Below are 19,745 nucleotides of genomic sequence, written 5' to 3' on the forward strand. Positions count from 1 at the left end.
AAACTACTATGAACAGCATAGTGAACACATTATCATAGGGGACAGATACACTATAGTAGTGCAAATTAATATGCCAACCATATTAGGAAAAGGATGTTAGATATTCAATTGTGACCCTTCACACAATATCCAAGAACTGAAGGATCAATTTAGGAGGAAGTTAATTGAATTCCAGTGCCAGCCCTGCAAACTTCTGTAAATGACTTTAAATGTGCGTGAAGGAAAATGTCATGTCATTTTCAAGTGATTTGCATCTTAAATTGCAAGCACTTAAATTCATATTGTATTTCTTTTATATTGCTCCACCATGCATGTTATAAAGGGAACAGGAAGTTGATGTTGATGATATGGGAAATATAATGCTGTGGGAAGAATTTAAAAGGGCACTAAAAAGCTAAAACTGATTCAAAGCTCCTGGAGTAGACAACATTCCCTCACATTTATTGAGATCCTTAGGACAGCCTAGTATGCAAGATATATGAGACCGGTGAAATGTCCTTGTTTTCAAGAAGAATGCAATAATTCTTATTCCAAAGAAAGCAGGTGGTGACAGGCATGGATCTTACAGAACCATTAGCTGAGTTAGTCATAGTTGCAAAATACTGACACAAATTATTAACAGATTATGAGAAATACTGGTAGAAGATAACTTCATGGAAGATCACTTTGGTTTCCAGAGAAATTTAAGAACACAAAAGACAATACTTGCCCTACAACTCATCTTAGATGATGAGATGAAAGAAGGCAAATTTATGTCTCTGGTGTTCATATATTTGGAAAAAGCTATTGATAATGCTGTCTCAGTACTTGCAGACTACAGTTATAATCATTGTAGGAGATTAATGGAAATCAGAAGTTGAGAAAGCAGTGTTCTCAATGTTATTCAGTTTGTACAGTGACCAGGCTGGGGGGGGGGGGAGTTCACACAGAAGAAATAAATAACTTTGAGGTTTTCTGATGAAATTTAAATTCTATCATAGATGATGAAAGGCTTGGAAGATCAGTTGAATGGAATGAACGATGTTTTAAAAAGAAGTTGTAAGCTGAACATAAACAAAGGTGAAACAAGGGTAATTAAATGTAGCTGAATTAAATTAGGTGATCCTGAGGGGATTAGGTTAGGAAATGAGATACTAAAAGTAGTAGTTCAGTTTTGCTATTTTGGGTACAAAATAACTGACAATGGCCAAAGTACAGAGGATAAAAAATGCAGACCAGCAATAACAAGAAAAGTGTTTCCGAAAAGGAAAAATTTGTTAGTATTGAGTATAAACTGAAATGTTAGGAAATTTTTTCTGAAGATATTCATCTGGAGTGTAACACTGTATGGAAGTGAAACATGGATGGTAACTAGTTCAGACAAGAAGAGAGTAGAAGCTTTTAAAGAATGTTGTAGATAATACAGGTTGACTAAATAAATAGAGGAGATATACTAAGCTGAATTTGGGAAAAAAGAAATTTGTAGCACTTTGTAACAAGAAAGGATTGACTCACAGAATGTATCCTGAGGCATCAAGGATACATCAATTTGGCGATGGAAGGAAGTGTGGGGGTAAAAATTGTAGAGGCAGACCATACTTGAGTACAGTAAGCAGGTGCAAAAAGGCTTCAGTCAAAATAGTTATGTAGAGGTGAAGAGGCTTACCAGTTTTCAATATGATGGACATAACAACAACTGTTAGAGAATTCACAAACATGGTCTGGTCATTAAAAAGTAGTAACTTTTGTTGCTAGAATAGTTTGTTAGTGAAAGTACTAAATTTTTGTGGTGACTTGCTAGTGCCATCCTTGAGCTGCTTTTTAATGAGTCAGTGCATTTCCTGAAAGTCTTAAGTATGAAGTAGCAACAGTAATATACAAAAGTGGTGATAAGTGACTGACCTCTAATTATAAACCGATGTCCATTCTTAATACGTTCTCACAGATTTTTGAGAAGATAACTTACAGCTGCATTCTGTATCATCTTTTCTGAAAATAATCTTTTAACAACAGCTCAATTTGGCTTTTATACAGGCACTTCTAGTGAGCAGGAAATAAATGATCTCACAAATTCAGTTCTGGTTCAGCTAATAAGAAAAATTAACTTTTTTGCATTTTCTGTAATCTTGCCAGAGGCTTTGACTGTGTAGATCAGACTGTGTGAAAGCTGTCCCAAAGGGCACAGGCAAACCTCAGCTTGCTCACAGGCAGTTGCAGCTAGTATAGGCTATCCACCAGGTGACCCAACTGTACACATTTTGTGTATTGGTGAGGCATGTGGCCACCCTTGTCCGCTTACATTCTACTGGTGCAGTAACATCACGTAGGCTATGGCTCACCAGCTTGACTGCCATCACTTTGGCTGTTTACCCATCCATACCCTCCTGTGTTTCATTATCTAGATTGGGCGGTTCCAGTTTGTAAGCAGGAACAATCTAATGTAGATAATAAAATACTTCTTTTTCTTTGAGTTATTGGTTTTCTTGCCACCATGAATTCCTCTCCTGTAGCAACCTACATCCTGAATTATTTGCTGAATGTAATCTAGTCACCGCTTTCCTCTACAGCTTTTACCCACTACAGCTGCCTCTTGTACCATGGGAGTTAGTCCATGGTGTTTTAACAGATGTCCTACCATGTATTTCTCTCTTTGCTGATTCTCCAGAAAACCTCTCATTCCTTACTTTATCAGTCTACTTAATTTTCAACATTCTTCTGTAGCACCACATCTCAATTGGTTCAATTCTCTTCTGTTCATTTTCCCACAGCCCAAGTTTCACTACCATACAATGCTGTGCTCCCAACACACATTCTCAGAAATTTTTTCCTCAAATTAAGACCTACGTTTGATACTAGTACACTTCTCTTGGCCAAAAATACCAACTTTGCCAGTGCTAATCTGTTTTTGATGTCCTCCTTGCTATGTCTATCATGGGTTATTTTGCTGCATAGGCAGCAGAATTCCTTGACTTCATATTTTGTGATCACCATCCTGATTATAAGTTTCTCTCTGCTCTCATTTCTGCTACTTCTCATTACTTTCCTCTTTCTTTGATTTACTCTCAATCCATATTCTGTTCTGATTTGACTGTTTGTTCCATTCAGAAATCCTGTAATTCTTCTTCACTTTCACAGAGTATAGCAATGTTATCAGTGAATCTTATTGTTGATATTTGATATCCTTCACTTTGAATTTCAATTCCACTCTGGAACCTTTCTTTTAATTCTGTCATTGCTTTTGATGTATAGATTGAACAATAGGGGCAAAGGACTACATCCCTGTCTTATAACCTTTTTAATTCGAGCACTTCATTCTTGGTGTTCCACTCTTATTGTTCCCTCTTGGCTGTTGTAAATATTTTGTATTACCTGTCAACTATAATCTGATCCCTATTTTCCTCAGAATGTCAAACATCTTGCACCATTTGATGCTGTCAAATGCTTTTTCCAGGTCAACAGATCTTATGAGTGTGTTTTGAGTTTTCATTAATCTTGCTTCCATTATCAACTGCAATGTCAGAACTGCCTCTCTGTTGCCGTTACCTTTCTTATTGCCAAACTGACCATCATCTAACAGATCCTCACTTTTCTTTTCCATTCTTCTGCATATTATTCTTGTCAGCAACTTGAGTGCATGAGCTACTAAGCTGACTGCACAATAATTCTCACACTAATCAGCTCTTGCAATGTTCAGAATTATGTGGATGATTTTTGTCCAAAAGTCAGATGGTATAATGCCAGACTCTTATATTCTATGCACCAACATGAACAGTCATTTTGTTCCCACTCCCCCAAGCAATTTTAGAAATTCTGACAGAATGCTATCTATCCTTCCTGCTTATTCCATCTTAAGTCTTCAAAACTCTTATAAATTCTGACTCTAAGAGTGGGTCCCCTATTTCTTCTATATCAATTCCTGTTTCTTCTTCTATCATGCCATCAGACAAAGAGGCCTTCATTATACTCATTCCACCCATCAGCTCCCTCCTCTACATTTAACAGTGGAATTCCCATTTCACCCTTAATGTTAACAACTCTGCTTTAAATTTCACTGAATGTTGTTTTGACTTTTTTGTATGATGAGTCAGTCCTTCTAAAATACTATTAGGGTAACTTAAATAGTAGGCTATTAAAGTTCTCCTCATTGCACCAGTGGAGTCATATCTTAACATTAGATACAGATTGTCATGTTAGCAAATGATACTAAATATAGAAGATTAATTTCAGAGTGGGAAAACACTAAGTATGGTGCACCACAGGTTTCAGTGCTTGCTTGGCTCCTGTTCTTGGTCTACATAAATGATTTGTCTTTGTCACTGAGGAATTCTTCAAAAATCGTAATATTTGCTGGTGAGACAAGTCTACTGCTAGAGGGCTCAAACACACCCATATTAGTCACAACCAGAACAATACTGGAACAGGTTTACAACTGGTATACAACCAACAGCTTATTGCTCAATCTTACAAAAGCTCTCCTATTCTCAACTAAGACTTTTGGCAAAGCATTTATGTAACATTATATATACCACTATCAGCTCTCTATATACTGGAAAAGTTAAGATCTTTGTAATACAAACATTTAAGTAATGTGGAATATATATTCCTGAGTGGCTAATGGGGTACACTTTTACTTTCTTTTTGCGTATTTGGGGATTTTCAGTTTTCTGCCTGAAGTTCACTGGCATGGAACTATAAAACTCCATTTCAAAATCTAGAGGAAGTTGCTTAGGCTATGTGGAAATTATTTTTGCTTCTCATATTGTGGTTGTTACTTGCTGAATTCATCCAAAACTCATCCTAATTGTTAACCACAGATACTGTAAGGGAGTAGGTTTATGTGCATTGGCATATAACTCTAAGAATCCCTAGGTGTGAAGGCACTTCCGCAAAATGTTCATTTATCAACTTTTCACAATATTCTTGTTGCACACTTTTGTAGAATAAATATTTTTCTTGCCTTAGCTGCAGCTGCCTTAAGATTGTGTCATGGGACAGAAGTCAGTGAAAGTATACAAATTATGCTAGCAGTCCTGTTTGCAAGTTGAGACAGTGAGAGATATTTCTGAGTGCAAAGCAGTCAGAACAGAGTTTATTTTTCTTTGATTAACTAAACTACATACTGGTGGTTATTTATTGGATTAATAATTTGGATGCGAAGGTATTTCATACATGGAGCCTCATCAAATGTGTGCCCACTGATCTCTATTTCTGGGATCTATATGGGATTTTTACTTCTTTGGAGCTGCGTTATGTAAGTCTTTGTTTGATAAAGAGTTAAAGTGTTTGCTGTGAAGAACTTGTATACCTGTTCATTATTTTCCAGGTGGTGTCTGGTCTGAATTTCTTATGCCTATTTATCAGTATACTTGTCTCATCAGCAGACATCGCCATTTCTGAAGAATCCTCCAACATCTTGGCTAGTCATTTATATTAATCCATAACAATAGTGAGCTGAGCACCAAACTTGTGGGATACTACATTTAACATTTCCCCACTCTGAATTTTGACTTATTCCTGTGCTAACATTTGTTACTGCGGCCCTCTGCTTTATATTGTTAAGATGCTTGGGGAATGTCTTTAGTTTCTATAGTGGAATTGTAAGCCCTAAAAAAGGGCCTTGATAAGATCACAGAAAATGTAAACAAGATATTTTTCTTGTTAGTTCATGCAGAACCGAATATGTGAACTCATTTATTACTTTCCCAACAGAGAAGATTTCACAGCAGTCTAAAACAGCCATTGTTAAAAGGTTATTCTTACAAAGCTGCTTCAGTATTCTGTGGTAAACTATATCCTTAGAACATTTTGGGAAAATGAGAAGGAAGGGACATTAGATTGTAACACTCTACCTGAGAACTAAAGAGATAAAGTGCAATTTATGACATTTTTGCTGAACTTAATATCTGTAATACCCACACATTTCATTTATTGATGTGGGATGCTAATAGTGCTTCGGTCCATGGTCAGTTTCAGTAGTGTTACAAAGGTGCATGCCCATGTAAGACTGTCAAAATGAGCTGCTGGCTGGAATATGACTGGTGCTCTATACAGACAAATGAAGTACTGTATGGATATTACAAAATCAGTCTTACATTGGAACTGGAGAGACTGGACATGTGCCCTTCACATCTTAGACACAGAATTTGAGGCCATCTGGTCATCTCAATTTTTATTATCATGTGCTTCTAACATCTACTTCAGTCTTTCAGAAAATACCCCTGTTCTTGTCAGTTAGATACAAAGACAACTCAAGGGGGCCATTATCACATCGGCACAAGATTTTAGAAGTTTGTTTGAAATACTATCAACAGCAAGAAGATTCACAAATTTCAGTGGCCTGGAGATTTTTGTGGTCTTGTTTACAGCTGATTTGGCAAAACTGATCTTACCTGGTAGAGTACGCAACATCTGTACAAGTTTCACAAGCTGTGACATTGTGCAAACAAAACAGTGACCTAAATATAGAATAAATTTCTTTTACTTTACTTTAGGACAGCATTTATCTGAAACTGGTCATTCTATAGGGAGCATTGAGAACTGAATGTGTATTCTCCACAGAGTGGAAAAAGGCCGTGCTCTTAATTTGTTAAAGGAGCTTGAAATTTATAAAGCAAAAAAGGAAGAACGAACAAAACTGCTTAACTGGCTGAGCAATTTCATGCCCATTGCCTACTTTTTCTTTGTTTGACATTTTATTTTAATCACTGAATGCCTCTGTTATATATAGTTTCACCTAGTATACAGTGCCTTACACATTTACTCCATTTTCATATCTTGTTCGCATAACTCTAATATTTTCTTGTTCCTTTTCTGTTTATATAATATAATGCATTAACTAGATAATCTTGTTCATGCACTGGTATGGAGTTTTATCATTCTTTCCTTGCAAAGGCATGCTGCAGGGTATGAGGGGCCCTCTGGTGGTCATGTTCCTCTAACCACTTCTCACTAATGCGTAATTCTGGCATTACCGCTAACAGAGGTCACTGATTATGTGCGGCAGTATGTTTTCTTTCATTGTGGGTTCTTTAGCTATTTGTTTTATAGTTTTTATATTATTTGGTGCACTATGAAAACTGTTTATTATTTATTTCATTATTTATAATATTGACACTTGAGCATATGTCAATTATTGTCTCTTAACTCTTCCTCTTTTTAACAATCTAACTTTTGTCATTCTTTAATTTCTTTGTTTTTTGTTAATGTAATGCCTCTTATACCTTATAAGTCAATTACAGACTTTACTGATTGTATCCCCCCTTTATTTTATGTTGTTCTATTAATCATTGAAGACTTGTGTATGCCTACAGTAGAGGCATATGGTGAACTTACGACACAAATTTCTTGTGGCTACTGTATGGCAGTTTGTTTTGAACAGTAATGCTGCTGAAAAGGTGGCACTTGTTATTATTTATATATATTTGACAATGCTGGTGCTGATTTTTCATTTATCATTTGACAATGCCATTATGGCTGCAGTATATTAGGACGTTGTCTTTTAGAGCAGATCTGAAGATGGTCATTATAGGCTAAAACCAGTAATCTGTTGACAAAAAGTTTGTGAGCATAGACATAAAGGAAAGGAAATTTAATCTGTACAAGTAGTAGTCTGTTGCTTTGAAGTATTAACAAATTCAGGGGCAAATAATACTTATTACACTCTGTCAAACACTTTGTGCGAAGAACAATATGCAAATGATCTTAATCTGTATAAAATCATAAATGATATAAGATCTGCTTATCTTTATTTTAATGTTCAGTAATTTTGTTTGTTCCTACATGTGCTTGGGAAATTTAAACACATGTTTGGTAAAAACTGCAAGGAAATTCAGCATTTCCTTCTAGTAATTCTGGCCAAAATCAAGTGTCTTTGATCAAGTATGTGTTTCAATTGGGGTGGGGGGGAGGGCAAGAAGGGAAGTGAGCAATGTTAAGGCAGTGATTTCTTGCATTTTAAAGCAACAGTATTTAAATTCCAGTTTGGCCATTTTAATTTTGTATTTTTTTTCTCACACTCGTGAGTTTAATTAGTAATCCTGGATAAGGTCATGGTTGATTTCTTTCCCCATCACTTTTGTCCTACAATGTGTAATAGGTGTTTCATTCTGCTATTGTGTTCTATGATTCACTACATTATTGTGAATTTTATTCTTTCCAATTTAATATTAGAGAAACATTGTGAAGCAATGTTGGAGATCATAACCAAATAATTACATTAAGAATAACAATAAGTGCTTGTCATAGTTATTAAGTACATTGATCTATGCATTATCTTTCAATACATATAATCCCACCTTAAACCCATGTATAATTTAATTTTAGAGATGCCCTCAAGCTGGGATCTATGGTCTCTGGACCAATTTCATCACTATATTTTTGTAGCTGTGAGTGAGTGGATGATTATTAATACAAAACTCTATGTGTGAATCAGTGAACGAAGAGTGTAGTGGCAGATGTTCTTGTATTCTCTGTTCTCCATTCTATTTTCTTTATAATAATATTCCACAATATACTTGTGTGAGTGAATATAGATATATATGTTTCAAAGTGACTGAAGCACACCCTGTGGTGTTATTCATTCCTTCTTAGGATTCTGTCTTTGAATGGTGTATTATTTTCAGCAATATGTCAAAGCACTGGCCCTAACTCAACCTCATAACATACGGAGTTGCAGGGCAACTGACATATAATGTTGTCGTTTGATCTTTCCTGAGTGGAGGTGTTTTATGCTGATAAGGCACCACTTATTCTCACTGATTTAATTAAGAACAGTTTACTATTCAGATTGTTCTGGTCTCAATGGAATGGGAAAGAGTGTATTAAAATTATAGTGTGGGTTTTTCTACAAAAGTTCTACTGCGCCTTTCTTATTTTTTTTTTTTTTATTTTTTCACTGACAAAAACTGTCTATAAACCAAAGAAAAGATATTGATTCTCAAAATTCAAAACCCATCAACTGCTTTTTAATAGCTGATTTACCTTAATACATTGATGGTTGCAGTATTATATAATGAACTGCCCCTATTTGAATTAGATCATTGGTACAAAGAACAATTGATAAATATTTTACTTAAACCAGTTTTTGAATTCCAGAATGAATTTTTGCCATGGGGCAGAGGTTATGCTGATTTGAAACTTCCAGGTAGATAAAAACTGCATGCCAGACCGGGACTCAAAACTTTCTGCTTCCAGCTGAGCTATCCAACCATGAATTGTCACATACCCTCACAGCTATACTTCTGCCATTGCCTCATCTCCTACTGTAAAACATCATGGAAGTTCTCCTGCATATCTTGTGGGACCAGCACTCCTGGAAGAAAGGATATTGTGTAAACATGGCTTAGGCACAGCCTGGAGGATTGTTACCAGAATGAATTTCCACTCTGCAGCAGAGTCAATCTGCCACAAAGTTTCAGTTTTCGAACTTATTGCTTGTTAAATGCTGGTAAACTTTTTGTACTATCCCAGTTGATGTGTTTCTGTCCAATAACTAAAATATATAACTTCACTAAATATCACCATAACTCTTGATGTGTAACATGTACACCGTTCGTTGAGTGTGAATCTTGCTTCACCCCCCTCCCCCCTGTCCCCCTCACCCCAATTGCTTTCTAACTGTTGTTGCAATAGCCATTACAGTTGAAATTACAAATGTAAAAGAGCTCAATACAATAGCCTTTCACCAGTTGAACTAAACAGCAACTGATCATCAACGCAAATCAAAAGCAATATTTCTTTTTCTGTTAATGACATAATTATGTCAACTGACAGGCAACACTGTGAGCCAAATAAGTTGGTCTTCATGCAATTAAAGATTCACACTGTGCATTCATATAAAGGCCAGCTCCAAAGAATGTCTGTAATTTACACAGTTGCACTTCACCCAGCTGACGTCTCATTAACTGGGCATAAATCATAAAAAACTCAAATTAGAAAATCAGTTTTTGTAATTAACAATGATTAATAAATGTATAGAATACATATTATAGCTCTCATTACCTTCTGTTTCTGTAGACCATATTCTGTGATGCTAAAACCTTATACATGATCTACATCTACATCTTCATGAATACACTGCAAATCACATTTAAGTGCCTAGCAGAGGATTCATTGAACCACCTTCACAATTCTCTATTATTCCAATCTCATATAGCTTGTGGAAAGAATGAACACCTATATCTTTCCATACGAGCTCTGATTTCCTTATTTTATCATGGTGATCATTCCTCCCTATTTAGGTCTGTGTCAACAAAATATTTTCGCATTTGGAAGAGAAAGTAGGAAACTGGAATTTTGTGAGAAGATTCCATCACAACAAAAGATGCATTTCTTTTAATTATGTCCAGCCCAAATCCTGTATCATTTCTGTGACACTCTCTCCCATGTTTCATGATAATACAAAACGTGCTGCCTTTCTTTGAACTTTTTTGATGTACTCCATCAGTCCTATTTGGTAAGGATCTCACACTGCGCAGCAGCACTCTAAAAGAGGATGGACAAGTGTAGTGTAAGCAGTCTCCTTAGTGGTCTGTTACATTTCCTAAGTGTCCTGCCAATAAAACGCAGTCTTTGGTTAGCCTTCCCCATAACATTTTCTATGTGTTCCTTCCAATTTAAGTTGTTTGTGATTGTAATACCTAGCTATTTAGTTGACTTTATGGCTTTTAGATTAGACTGACTTACAGTGTAACTGAAATTTAATGAGTTCCTTTTAGCACTCATGTGGATGACCTCACACTTTTCGTTATTTAAGGTCAACTGCCACTTCTCGCACCATTCAAGTATCTTTTCTAAATCATTTTGCAGTTTGTTTTGATCTTCTAATGACTTTATTAGTCGATAAATGATGGTGGCATCTGCAAACAACCAAAGACAGCAGCTCAGATTGTCTCCCAAATCATTTATATAGATAAGAAGCAGCAAAGGGCTTATAACACTGCCTTGGGGAATGCCAGAAATCACTTCTGTTTTACTCAATGAGTTTCTGTCAATTACTATGAACTGTGACCTCTCTGAGAGGAAATCACAAATCGACATCCACATAACTGAGATAATATTTCACTAAGAGCCGCTTGTTTGGCACAGTGTCGAAAGCCTTCCAGAAATACAGAAATACAGAATCGATCTGAAATCCCTTGTCAATAGCACTCAACACTTCATGTGAATGAAGAGCTAGTTGTGTTCCACAGGAACGATGTTTTCTAAACCCATGTTGACTAGGTGTCAGTAGACCATTTTCTTTGAGGTAATTCATAATGTTCAAACACAATACATGTTCCAAAATCCTGCTGCATATCAACGTTAATGATAAGGGCCTGTAATTTAGTGGATTACTCCTACTACCTTTCTTTAATACTGGTGTGACTTGTACAACATTCCAGTCTTTGGGTACAGATCTTTCATCGAGTGAATGGCTATATAGGATTGTTAAGTATGGAGCTAATTCATCAGCATACTCTGAAAGGAACCTAATTGGTATACAGTCTGGACCAGAAGACTTCCTTTTATTAAGTGATTTAAGTTGCTTCACTACTCTGAGGATATTTACTTCTACATTACTCATGTTGGTAGCTGTTCTCGATTTGAATTCTGGAATATTTACTTCCTCTTCATTTGTGAAGGCATTTGAAAGGCTTGTTTAGTAACTCTGCTTTGATGTCTTCAACAGTATCTCCATTGCTATCGCGCAGAGAAGGCATTGATTCTTTCTTGCTGCTAGCATACTTCGCATACGACCAGAATCTCTTTGGATTTTCTGCCAGGTTTTGAGACAAATTTTAGTTGTGGAAACTGTTATAAGCATCTTGCATTGAAGTCCATGCTAAATTTTGAGCTTCTGAAAAAGATTGCCAATCTCGGGGATTTTAGATCTGTTTATATTTGGCATGTTTGTTTCGTTGTATCTGTAAATGTGTTCTAACCTGTTTTGTGTACCAAGGAGGACCAGCTCCATTGTTTGTTAATTTATTTGGTATAAATCTCTCAAATGCTGCTGATACTATTTCTTTGAATTGAAGCCATATCTGGTCTACACTTATATTATTAATTTGGAATGAGTGGAGATTGTCTCTCAGGAAGTCATAAAGTGAATTTTTATCTCCTTTTTTGAATAGGTATATTTTTCCCTTATTTTTTGAGGATTTGGTGATTACAATATTCAGTCTCATTATGACAACCCTGTGTTCACTAATCCCTGAATCAGTTTTGATGCTCCTTATTAAGTCAGGATTATTTGTTGCTAAGAGGTCAAGTGTGTTTTCACAACTGTTTACTATTCGTGTGGGCTCATGAACTAACTGCTCGAAATAGTTTTCAGAGAATGCATTTAGCACAATTTCGGATGATATTTTATGTGTACCTATGGAATGAAACATGTATTTTCGCCAACATATCGAAGGTAAATTAAAGTCACCACCAAATATTATCGTATGAGGCGGATACGTGTTTGAAATCAAATTCAAGTTTTCTTTGAACCTTTCACCAATTGTATCATCTGAATTAGGAGGTTGGTAAATGGATCCAATTATTATTTTATTCTGGTTGCCAACAATGACCTCTGCCCATACTAAATCACAGGAAGTATCTACTTCAATTTTGCGACAAGTTAAAGTACTTCTAACAGCAACAAACACGTCACCGCCAACCGTGTTTAGCCTATCCTTTCTGATCACTGTTAGGTTCTTCACAAAAATTTCAGCTGAGCTTATATCTGGCTTTAGCCAGCTTTCAGTGCCTATAATGATTTGAGCATCATTGCTTTCTATTAGCACTTGGAGCTCAGGTACTTTCCCAACTCAGCTACGACAATTTACAACTGTTATACCAATGGTTCCTGTATCTACATTCTTCCAGTTTTCAGCCTGCACCCTTTGTGACTGAAGCCCTTCTTGTGTTTTCCCAAGACCCTCTAACCTAAAAAACCGCCCAGTCCGCGCCACACTGTCCCTACTACCCATGTAGCCACCTCCTGCATATAGTGGACACCTGACCTATTCAGTGGAACCCGAAACCCAACCACCGTTTGTCACAAGTCGAGGAATCTGCAGCCTACACGGTCGCAGAACCACCTGAGCCTCTGATTCAGACCCTCCATGTGGCTCTGTACCAGAGGTCCACAATTGGTCCTGTTGACTATGCTGCAAATGGTCAGCTCTGCTTTCATCTTGCGAGCAAGACTGGCAGCCTTTACCACTTTTGTTATCCACTCGAAACCAGAGAGAATCTCTTCTGATCCAAAGTGACACACATCATTGGTACCAACGTAAGCAACAACCTGCAGTTGGCTGCACCCTGTGCTCTTCATGGCATCTGGGAGGACCCTTTCCACATCTGAAATGACTCTGCCCAGTATGCACACGGAGTGCATATTGGTCTTCTTACCCTTCTTGTCAACCAAGTCCCTAAGAAGCCCCATAATGTGCCTAACATTGGAGCTTCCAACTACCATTAATTGCACCCTCTGTGATTGCCCAGATCTTGGTGGGTGAATGGTTTCCTCTGAAACAGGACACGCGGCAGCATCTGGCTCAGCAACAGTGTCAACCACAGACAGCACCTGCAACCTGTTTGTCAGAAAAACCAGGGAGTCCTTATGTGTGACCACCTGGGAAATCTTTCATTGCCTTTTTTGCCCCAGCATGACTTCCCACTCGACCACAGGTGAGGGGTGAGCTTCAGTGCAAGCAGTAACTGGGTCGGCCACCAGTGAGGACCGATGCTGGACGTCCACTGGATCCCCATGGCCGGTCCACAACAGTAGCGCCCATCCACTGCAGCCTCAAGCTGTGTAACCGGACCCATCATAACCTGAAGCTGAGAGCGAAGTGTCGCCAACTCGGATCGCATCTGCACACAACAATCGCAGTCCCTGTCCATATTAAAGACTGTGGAAAACTACACTACGCAGATAAACGGACTATTGGCACGTGCTGCACAACTCTACTGCAGACACTGACAAAAATGCAGGAAATGTGTCTAATAATACACAGATAAAAAACCTAACTACCCAAGCACTCAGATGAAACTAAATAACTCGCCCCTGATTAGGAACTTGTAATATATCACAAAATAGTTTACTTTCTGACACAAATGAAAATGCGATAACAGTGGCTATTAGATATTAAATTCAAACACAGAATCTCAAGAAACTAAACTATCAAAGCACACAGATGTTATAATAAAATTTGCTCCTGGTTAGGAACTCATAAATGCCACAAAAGCAGTTACTTCCCTGTTGCTGCATCTGTCTTGGTCGGTTACTACTGATAATTTATCAGAATTCTGAGAATATGGCATGGTAATTGCTGTTAATATCCACTTCTGTAATATCCTTAGATAAATCAATCTCTATAATTCTTAAATAAATGTTTCAATATTTTTACTTAGAAGCAGTTGTATTTATTTTCTAAACTTATTAGACAACAGTGGAAGACCAATGTGCAGTGATGGTAATTAAATTACTGCGGAATAATCCTGATGGTTTGTTGTTAACATGTACTCAAAAAGTCAAGATGACAAGTTTGGAAGTATGATGGTCTCATCACATGCAAACCGCAAAAAATAGAAAAAGGAATGTATATGAAAGGATGATGTTTCTTATATAACTTCAGCCAACTGGCTATCTACAACTGTTTTGGAATGTGTTGATTAATAATACAAATTGTATCACACATGAATGTTTGAATATATGCTACAACATTATTAACCAAAAGCATAAATGTAAACTGGTAAACACTGTAGTGTTTGTAAGAAACATTCACACAGAAAAAACTGTCCAAAAGACAGAAAATGAAACTAACAATGTCAGCCTGCAACAATGTCCATCAATACGAAGTCTGGCCCACAGCACCTTGCAAGAACTGCACATGAGGTTCCAAGATGTCATGAAAATTACTGACAGCAGTTTAATTGTTCCAATTCACCCATGCAATTTGATGAAGAGGAGTTCAAGTGGTCAACATAATCCCTGTCCCCACCATTATGGATCCTCCTCAATATTTGTCTCTTTCTACAATGTTTGGGTCCCAAAATCATATTCCACATTCCCTCCAGTTCCGAATCCATCAAAAATACTCTCCAGACCAAATTGGGACTCATCTGTGAAAAGAACATTGGGCCACTGGCATGTGGCATGTTGACAGTTCCTCTCTAGATGGTCCCTTCTGTGAAGATGCAACAGAGATAGACATACAGCAGGTCTCCAACAATAAAGGCTACTCCACCAAATCCTTCTATACTCCGTTTGCCTTGATATGGGCATCCAGTGGATGCTGCAATGTCAATACCAATAGCCATGCAGTACTAAGGCAGTCTCATTATGCCCTTACAGCCAAAAAACACTCATCTCTTTCTGATGTCATATGTGGTCAGCCCTGCCCAGGTCTTCAGGATACGGTTTCAGTCTTTATTAACTGTCGCCACATCCAAGAAACAACAGAACTGTTAACTTTAAGCCGTAGGGCCACACCAGTTTGTGACTATCCTGCTTCCATTCTTCCTATGGCCCTACACTGCAGACAGTCTGGTAGGTGTATTCTCTGTGCCATTCTGCACCATCTGTGGCTATGTACACAGTGATAATGGCTGTGGAACTACCTGGAAAACACTACCCCATTTGATAGGTGCCCTGAGGTCTGTGCTGGTGTGGTTGTACATTGACTGGAAGGTCACCTTCCATGCAGAACATGATTGTAGGGACATCTGTTGAAAGTTCGTATGATTATATCATGAATTAGACACAGGATGGGGAAATAGCTGATTGCTGCTTTAATTTTGGATTACAGTGGATTTAACTAAAAGTAAACACTTCTATCCAGGCAGAGCATATTTGTTGTTGGTCTTCAAATATTAAAAATTGAGCAATTATTTGTGTTGCTGTCAGAGTCGATAGTCTCACCACCAAACAAAGAATTAATACATAAACTGGTAGAATTATATTGATGCCAGTGAGTATTCCGTAGTCGTGTTTACTTACTAATGTTACTGGTGATAATGGAAGTTGATTCATCCTCTGAATGGTGTAATAATTGGATAAATGTGAGATGAGTCTATGAACTATGATTCCATGTGAGAGGAGAATTAAAATCTCATAAGCTGCAACTGACTGTTGCCACTGAGATTGATTGTAGTATTTGTATTTAGTGTTATCTGTAGTGGTAACTGTCAAGGAAGTTAAAAGTTTTTGCTCTGATGGTGAGATAAAGGAAGGTAAAAGTTACTGTTGGGAAATACTTATCCATTATACAGAACACATGTATTATAATCATGAAAATAATCCACAAAATTGGATGAAAAGTAAAACAAAATGTACCTGTGATTATTCATTAAGTACTAATTTGTCCTTATTTTTGGAATCAAAATTTTTGTATCATCTTCTTTTTCTCTTTTATAGGAACTGATACACCAGACTTCAGCAATACATGCGCATTTGTGGAAGCAAGAAGCTTGAATTATGGATTGTATTCAGTTTCATACTATGTATTGTCAACCTAAAATAAATATCGAAATAGCTTTGTATCTTATTTTTTCTTTAATAAAATAAGTAATGAAATACTACAGTTATGCAATGATCTGCCAAATATATTATGCCTCCATAGTTTTATTTCAAAATGCTCAATGTAAAATGCTGTTCTTCATATCTATCAATAAAAGAACAAAAGTATTTAAGAAAGTATCTGCTAAAATTGTTGTTGTTGTTGTGGTCTTCAGTCCTGAGACTGGTTTGATGCAGCTCTCCATGCTACTCTATCCTGTGCAAGCTTCTTCATCTCCCAGTACCTACTGCAACCTACATCCTTCTGAATCTGCTTAGTGTATTCATCTCTTGGTCTCCCTCTACGATTTTTACCCTCCACGCTGCCCTCCAATGCTAAATTTGTGATCCCTTGATGCCTCAAAACATGTCCTACCAACCGATCCCTTCTTCTAGTCAAGTTGTGCCACAAACTTCTCTTCTCCCCAATCCTATTCAATACCTCCTCATTAGTTACGTGATCTACCCACCTTATCTTCAGCATTCTTCTGTAGCACCACATTTCAAAAGTTTCTATTCTCTTCTTGTCCATACTAGTTATCGTCCATGTTTCACTTCCATAAATGGCTACACTCCATACAAATACTTTCAGAAATGACTTCCTGACACTTAAATCTATACTCGATGTTAACAAATTTCTCTTCTTCAGAAACGCTTTCCTTGCCATTGCCAGTCTACATTTTATATCCTCTCTACTTCGACCATCATCAGTTATTTTACTCCCTAAATAGCAAAACTCCTTTACTACTTTAAGTGTCTCATTTCCTAATCTAATTCACTCAGCATCACCCGATTTAATTTGACTACATTCCATGATCCTTGTTTTGCTTTTGTTGATGCTCATCTTATATCCTCCTTTCAAGACACTATCCATTCCGTTCAATTGCTCTTCCAAGTCCTTTGCTGTCTCTGACAGAATTACAATGTCATCGGCGAACCTCAAAGTTTTTACTTCTTCTCCATGAATTTTAATACCTACTCTGAATTTTTCTTTTGTTTCCTTTACTGCTTGCTCAATATACAGATTGAATAACATCGGGGAGAGGCTACAACCCTGTCTCACTCCTTTCCCAACCACTGCTTCCCTTTCATGCCCCTCGACTCTTATAACTGCCATCTGGTTTCTGTACATATTGTAAATAGCCTTTCGCTCCCTGTATTTTACCCCTACCACCTTTAGAATGTTAAGGAGAGTATTCCAGTCAACATTGTCAAAAGCTTTCTCTAAGTCTACAAATGCTAGAAACCTAGGTTTGCCTTTTCTTAATCTTTCTTCTAAGATAAGTCGTAAGGTTAGTATTGCCTCACGTGTTCCAACATTTCTATGGAATCCAAACTGATCTTCCCCGAGGTCCGCTTCTACCAGTTTTTCCATTCGTCTGTAAAGAATTCGCGTTAGTATTTTGCAGTTGTGACTTATTAAGCTGATAGTTCGGTAATTTTCACATCTGTCAACACCTGCTTTCTTTGGGATTGGCATTATTATATTCTTCTTGAAGTCTGAGGGTATTTCACCTGTGTCATACTTCTTGCTCACCAGATGGTAGAGTTTTGTCAGGACTGGATCTTCCAAGGCCGTCAGTAGTTCTAATGGAATGTTGTCTACTCCCGGGGCCTTGTTTCGACTCAGGTCTTTCAGTGCTCTGTCAAACTCTTCACGCAGTATCGTATCTCCCATTTCATCTTCATCTATATCCTCTTCCATTTCCATAATATTGTCCTCAAGTACATTGCCCTTGTATAGACCCTCTATATACTCCTTCCACCTTTCTGCTTTCCCTTCTTTGCCTAGAACTGGGTTTCCATCTGAGCTCTTGATATTCATACAAATGGTTCTCTTCTCTCCAAAGGTCTCTTTAATTTTCCTGTAGGCAGTATCTATCTTACCCCTAGTGAGACAAGCCTCTACATCCTTACATTTGTCCTCTAGCCATCCCTGCTTAGCCATTTTGCACTTCCTGTCGATCTCATTTTTGAGACGTTTGTATTCCTTTTTGCCTGCTTCATTTACTGCATTTTTATATTTTCTCCTTTCATCAATTAAATTCAATATTTCTTCTGTTACCCAAGGACTTCTATTAGCCCTCGTCTTTTTACCTACTTGATCGTCTGCTGCTTTCACTACTTCATCCCTCAGAGCTACCCATTCTTCTTCTACTGTAGTTCTTTCCCCCATTCCTGTCAATTGTTCCCTTATGCTCTCCCTGAAACTCTCTACAACCTCTCGTTATTTCAGTTTATCCAGGTCCCATCTCCTTAAATTCCCACCTTTTTGCAGTTTCTTCAGTTTCAATCTGCAGTTCATAACAAAGAGATTGTAGTCAGAATCCATATCTGCCCCTGGGAATGTCTTACAATTTAAAACCTGGTTCCTAAATCTCTGTCTTACCATTATATAATCTATCTGATACCTTTTAGTATCTCCAGGATTCTTCCAGGTATACAACCTTCTTTTATGATTCTTGAACCAAGTGTTAGCTATGATTAAGTTATGCTCTGTGCAAAATTCTACAAGGCGGCTTCCTCTTTCATTTCTTCCCCCCAATCCATATTCACCTACTATGTTTCCTTCTCTCCCTTTTCCTACTAACGAATTCCAGTCACCCATGACTATTAAATTTTCGTCTCCCTTCACTACCTGAATAATTTCTTTTATCTCGTCATACATTTCATCAATTTCTTCATCATCTGCAGAGCTAGTTGGCATATAAACTTGTACTACTGTAGTAGGCATGGGCTTTATGTCTATCTTGGCCACAATAATGCGTTCACTATGCTGTTTGTAGTAGCTAACCCTCACTCCTATTTTTTTATTCATCATTAAACCTACTCCTGCATTACCTCTATTTGATTTTGTATTTATAACCCTGTAATCACCTGACCAAAAGTCTTGTTCCTCCTGCCACCGAACTTCACTAACTGCCACTATATCTAACTTTAACCTATCCATTTCCCTTTTTAAATTTTCTAACCTACCTGCCCGATTAAGGGATCTGACAATCCACACTCCGATCCGTAGAACGCCAGTTTTCTTTCTCCTGATAACGATGTCCTCTTGAGTAGTCCCCGCCCGGAGATCCGAATGGGGGACTATTTTACCTCCGGAATATTTTACCCAAGAGGATGCCATCATCATTTAATCATACAGTAAAGCTGCATCTTAAAATTTACTGCATAGAAGAGACAGTTAATTTCAGAGAGGTTCATCAGAAAAGAATGCTAGAAATATTCAGCA

At 37.4% G+C, this 19,745-nt stretch overlaps 1 protein-coding gene across 5 annotated transcripts in view; it reads left to right on the forward strand.

The window, feature by feature from the left end:
* The window catches only part of LOC124619393, a 224,121-nt gene extending 207,586 nt beyond the window's left edge, over positions 1-16,535 (forward strand). For all 5 annotated transcript variants that reach the window (XM_047145744.1, XM_047145741.1, XM_047145743.1 and 2 more), the window contains one exon: positions 16,370-16,535. Coding sequence is in view for 1 of the 5 variants with exons in the window: in XM_047145745.1 (XP_047001701.1) it covers positions 16,370-16,376 (7 nt within the window). In the remaining 4 variants the exon portion in view is untranslated. The remainder of the gene's footprint in view (positions 1-16,369) is intronic.
* Positions 16,536-19,745: the final 3,210 nt, after the last annotated feature.

Source organism: Schistocerca americana, chromosome 6 (genome assembly GCF_021461395.2).
Source record: "Schistocerca americana isolate TAMUIC-IGC-003095 chromosome 6, iqSchAmer2.1, whole genome shotgun sequence".
NCBI classification, from domain to species: domain Eukaryota; kingdom Metazoa; phylum Arthropoda; class Insecta; order Orthoptera; family Acrididae; genus Schistocerca; species Schistocerca americana.